At 31.2% G+C, this 5,709-nt stretch overlaps 2 protein-coding genes across 2 annotated transcripts in view; both read left to right on the top strand.

Annotated features, from left to right (window-relative positions):
* The window catches only part of LOC107645531, a gene marked incomplete in the record, with an annotated part of 4,444 nt that extends 3,991 nt beyond the window's left edge, over window positions 1–453 (top strand). The window contains 1 exon segment of the mRNA XM_021103805.1: window positions 1–453. Coding sequence (XP_020959464.1) covers window positions 1–384 — 384 coding nt within the window.
* On the top strand, window positions 1,787–3,453 carry LOC107645530 (pinin). The gene has a single exon (XM_016349581.2). The coding sequence runs from the start codon at window positions 2,115–2,117 to the stop codon at window positions 3,339–3,341; it is 1,227 nt and encodes a 408-aa protein (XP_016205067.1). The 5' UTR covers window positions 1,787–2,114; the 3' UTR covers window positions 3,342–3,453.

Here is a 5,709-nt window from a genome sequence, read left to right as displayed (position 1 = left end):
ATGGCATTTGGAAATGGAATAACCGAAAAATGCGAAAAGGAAGATCAAACAGAATCAAAGGAAGGAAACAACCCGGACAGGAAATTACCTAGAAGCTGGAGCAATCTTAGAAAGGTGATCCTGCTTAGGAGATTCATCAAGTCATTGGAAAAAGTGAGAAAATTCAACCCAAGAGGGCCTAGATATCTGCCAATAGAGCTTGATCCAGAAGCAGAAAAGGTTAACTTAAGGCATCTAGACATGGCAGGAAGGAAAGGCACAGAAGAATGGATGCTTGATTATGCGCTTCGACAGGTTGTTTCGCAACTAACCCCAGCTCGGAAAAGAAAGGTGGGGCTGCTAGTGGAAGCTTTTGAAACAGTCATGCCAACCATGAAAAACTGAAGCTGGTCAAATAGCATAATAGCTTTGTATGCAAAGTAGATTCAAGCTAATTAAACAAAGCTGAAAGGTAGGAAACCACCCTCCCCTGGCAGCAACTTCTAATTAGTTTAGTTTTTGGCTTTACTTTTTCTTGCTCTTTAAGTATTGCAAAGATTGCCAACTGTGTGAAAAAGGGAGTTTCTATGACATGAGAAAAAGAAATATCAAGCAGGCTCTTCTATATACTCCTATGCTTACCTTAATTACTATGTATGATCATGAATATCAACATTCGTGTAATAATTTATGAGTTTAATTTTGATGTACTAACATCGTAAAGCGTTTTACACAGTCGTGCAGTTACATCCGTTCTTTTGGATGACCATTCAAGTGGTCAATGTGAAAAGAAGTTATTTTTACTGATATGGCATTACGTAATTGGATACACGTGTAAAACTACTTTACATTGACAGTGCATCAAAATTAAATTCATAGTTTATAAGTTGTATATGTATATGCCACTGTATTATAGAGATGTCTAATTGCTGGTTTCCTCTATATTTGCAGGTCAAAAAGAAGATCTATTTGATCATAATCCTCTGGGATGAGTCTGCATATTGTTAGGTTTCCAGAACATTGTGTGAGTAGCACTGTTTGATTGATCCTTTAAATTTTACTTCTTTCCCTTGTTTTCCATCCACTGTTTTAGCAGTTAGCAGATGCATGTATCCTAAAGACCTTTGCATTACAAATACCATGGACGATTTCGAATGTATAATAATATATAGATATATACATTTTATTTTATTTGGAATGAATCAGATTAGCCTGATTTGTGTCATACACATTTATTTATCTATACCAATATATAATGGGGATATGGAAATTTGGTATCCAATTCCTTCTTCCCATTTTATCCTCTTTCTTTTTTTGTTCCAGAAAAGGATTTACCCACTTCACTCTTAATAAAAAAAAGTTACTATGTATTTAATTTTTTTTATTTTTTATTTTTAAATTAGCTTTACTCATGACAGAGTTTAAAACCGATTCATTTTATTTCAAGTAATAACATAATTTGTTGATATTCTATAACAAAATTAATTAAATTACAATACACTGTTTAAATATTTCTGATGTCTATTGTTTATTTTAAAAAAAATACATATAAACGTGTACTCCTTAATTAAATCTATACCAATTAATTAAATTACAATACACTGTTTATATATTTTTCTGATATCTATTGTTTATATTTAAAAAAAAATTACATATAGAAAAGTACTTCTTATTTCTTAATCAAATCTATACCAATATATAATAGATTATACCAATGTATAATGGAATAGGAAAGTTTGGTATCCAATTTCTTCTCCTTATTTTATCCCTATTTTTTTTATGTTGGTTAAACACTGAATTCAATATAATTGTTACTACGTCCTCCATTTTTTATCAAACTAATTCACTTTCAACCCGACGACATATTTTAAAACTAATTTTCTTCCAATTAAAAAATTGCTACCACATACTCAATTTAAAAACGGACCCACCTTCAATAAAAAACTGATCCACCTTCAGTCTTGTTAGAATATAATTAGGATCAATTAGTATTATTTAGTATTTCTGAATATTTATTATAGGAGATTACGTCTTTATTATTACGTCTTTATTATTACGATTTTCTTAGTACCTATAAATACCCTTTTATATTGCGTGTAAAATTGTCTGATTCATTGGAAAACCGAGAAGTGCGGATGGGCAGCAGGGGCACTGTGGTGGAGAAGTCAGAGGAGCAGCTCCGCAATGAGATCGATGAGCTTCTCCGCCAACAGCGCGCGATTACGGAGCGGCTTCGTGATCCTCGAGGCCTTCGAAGGGGTGCCTTCTCAGCTCCTCGCCGACAACCCTTTCCTCCCCATGGAGACAGGAATGAACCGGAAGGTCAACCTCCTGCTAAACGCCGGCTTTCTTCTGCTGTTGTCAGGGTAGAGGAGGAGGGAGAATTGATTCAGGATGATCCTGCTCATGCACCGAAGAGTGTTAACACTAATGAGGCCAGTGTTACTAATCAATCTATTTCTCAACACCAGACTGGGTGGTCTAGGAGAGACAGAAATTCCAACATGGACTCGGACCCTCCTGCTGCAGAACCCGTTCCAAGGGTATTGCCAAAGAATGATGATCCTCGCTTGGTTAACAGGAACAAGAGAATGATTGGTCAGCTTCTTGGAACTTTGGAGAAATTTAGAAAGGAAGACATGAAACTCTCAGGAACAGAGGCATACATGGGGAGATCTACTTCTTTGCAAAGGGCTGAGCAAAGAGCACGTGAAGAAAGCGAAAGGCTAAGGAAAGAAGAGCGTGAACAAATTGCTGAAAAACGCAGGAGAGACTTGACACTTCGGGCACGTGTGGCTGCTAAAACTGAAGAAAAGAAGCTGGAATTGTTGTTTCTTAAGTGGAGTGAACATCATAAAAAACTTGGAAATTTTATAAGGACTAAGACAGAGCCTCCCATATATTATTTACCTAAGAAGCCATTCCATGAAGATGCTGCGATATTTGAGAAGCAGAAAGAAGAGGCTTTTCTAGAATGGAAGAATGCAAGGAGAGAGGAAGTGTCTGAGTATCAGAAACAAATTGGGGAGCAGTACCTTGCAAACGTTGAGAAAGATATGGAAAGATGGCAGAATGCAAGAAAAGCTCGGAAAGTAAATAACGACCAAGATTTACAGGAAACTATGGACAAAGAATTGGATACACATAGGCTTGAGCATGGTCCAAAGAAAAGGAAAATACCTGGTGGAAGCAACAATGAAGATGATGAAGATGTGGAAGACATCAATATTGGAGAGGAAGACTTGATGGAGGATGTTTTAGAGGATGATGCTGGTAGAAGAGTTGATGAAACAACCACAACAGAAGCAAGTAACCCTAGTTATGAACCTGCAGTTGATTCTGATAATGTAGACCAGAAGTGATGCCAACCAGGTCATGTAGTTTTCAATGATTTTTAATGTTTTGTTGCCTATTCCATGCCTTTTCTAGGCTACCATAGATAATTCAGATATACTAAATAATACTAATTGATCCTAATTATATTCTAACAAGTCGTACTTAACCACCAAGAAAATTAAATTACTCCTTCACTTTTAATTTTGGTCTCGCAAACGTTTTTTTTCTCTGCATCTTGCTATCACGAAATCAACAATCACGTCAACGTCGACCACTTGAACAGAACAGAACATGACTGAAGAACAAAGATAGCAACACCTAACTAGAAGACGTGCAACTTATCGGGAGATGATTCGACAAGAAAACAAGTTGATATATCAACTGATACAACTTCAATTTCAACTCTAATGCCCAACACAAGTGGAGGTGCCACAAACACAGGAGTAACCCGATTGACTACAATTAGAATAGGCAAATAGAAATCTATAACAATATATAATGTCGATACGGAGTTATTTAAATAAAAGAACTTCCACCGTTAACAGTAACACATGTTCTTCTATCTCATTTTTATTCTTTATTTCACTAATAGTTGTAGGAACCATAACCTCTTCTTCAATTCTTTATTCCAATAATTTATCATTTTTATTAATTTTATCTGTTTTCAATTTTTTTTTATTTCTCTTTCCATTTCTGAATATGCTTCTCTGTATGTAACCAATTATTTGGATGAGTTTTTGTGATTTTCTGAACTAGATAATGACTATGCTAAATGTTGATTTTTGACGCCATATATGAAAGGAGGAAAAAAAATAATTATGGGTGATAAATAATTTTTTATCGATCTTATCGTTTTATTTTGGGTATATTCTTTATGTATTCAATTTTTAGTGCTTCTCCTCTCTCACAGTTAGGTGCACTTTTCTGTATTATTACTGTTGCTATCATTCTCCTTCCTTCAACATCGTGATTGTATCGCCTCCATCTTTTTCTCGCTTCCATTAACTACAATTGCAAATTTTATATCGTTTTACTGCGGTTATTAATTTCATGCATAACTTTCACCCTCATTTTTCTTTCTCTTCAGTGTACTTACTGTATTAATTCTTATATATTTTTAATCTATCTTTCACATCCAAAGTTTTCTCTCATCAATTTAATTTTAAAAAAAAAATTTATCTAATATTTGTTTTTGAATTTTTTTACATGTATATACCTATCAATAATGAACCGAAGAATTCTCATAAATTATTTTGTTAATTCTTTTTTATTTTTTAAACGATTTTGTACAAGATAAAATTATTTTTAAAATTTTTTAAATTATTGATTATGTAGAATATTTTTTTAAATTTTGAGTGCATCAATATTTACCTTTTAGTTAAATCTCATTTTTTTTAAACTGCTTTGTATTTAATGATATTTTTTTAATTTTCTAAATTATTGATTATGTAAAGTATTATAATTAAAATTTGAGTACATAATATTTATTTTTAAATTAAATTAAATAAATTATACAACAAAAAATTTAGTAATTTTGTATTCCACAATATTATTTGTTTGACATATAGCCCTTATGATTTGATGAGTTTAATTTTGATGGTGATTAGCTGCACGTGTAAAACTATTTTACACTAATAGGACATCAAAATTAAATTCTTATTTGATTGACATAAAAAAGATGCAAAAAAAAATTTGCAACTACCAATGATTTGTTAAAATATTAATATGTTTATTTCCTAAACTATTAACGATGTAGAGTTCTGACATTTAAGTACATGCAAATTTGTTTATAATTAAATTAAAATAAATAATTTATATTTCAAAAAAATTAATTAATTAAATATTATTTGTTTGGCATATAGTATTGATTATTTGATTGGCATATAAAAGATACAAAAAAAAATATGTATCTATCAATAATAAAGTGAAAAAACTCTCATGCATATTTTGTTAATTATCTTTTAAAATTTTAATCAGTTCTATGTTGGTTAATATTATTTTTTTATTAAATATTAGATTGACATATAACATTAAAGATATGGTAAGATAATAACATCTATGAATTAATTTTTTTAAATAACCTGATAATATAATAAATATCTAAATTTTCTGTTATATATTTTTTAACAGTTTCAACCTTCACAATATTATACCGGCTAATTTAGATTAGCCAAAATAAAGTAAAATAAGTAAAAACAAGAAGATATAAAATTTTATTTTTTGTTCTGTAGTACAAAGATAATATAATAATCTAATAAATTGTAATATTCTGGTTTAAAAGAACATAAAATTTAATCAAAAATACTATTTGTACACCAAAATCAGCCACCAATGTATTTGTGTATAATAAATATATGTGTAGTTTAATTTAGGATTAAGTTTGATTTTGGTTCC

The sequence above is a fragment of the Arachis ipaensis genome, chromosome B06 (assembly GCF_000816755.2).
Source record: "Arachis ipaensis cultivar K30076 chromosome B06, Araip1.1, whole genome shotgun sequence".
In the NCBI taxonomy this organism is placed as follows: Eukaryota; Viridiplantae; Streptophyta; class Magnoliopsida; order Fabales; family Fabaceae; genus Arachis; species Arachis ipaensis.
The sequence above is the reverse complement of the archived record's forward strand: the minus strand, read 5'-3'. Positions and strand labels throughout refer to the sequence as shown.

Bases quoted from the DNA above. Each gene is read 5' to 3' on its own strand.
- LOC107645530 (XM_016349581.2), top strand. From the start codon at position 2,115: ATGGGCAGCAGGGGCACTGTGGTGGAGAAGTCAGAGGAGCAGCTCCGC.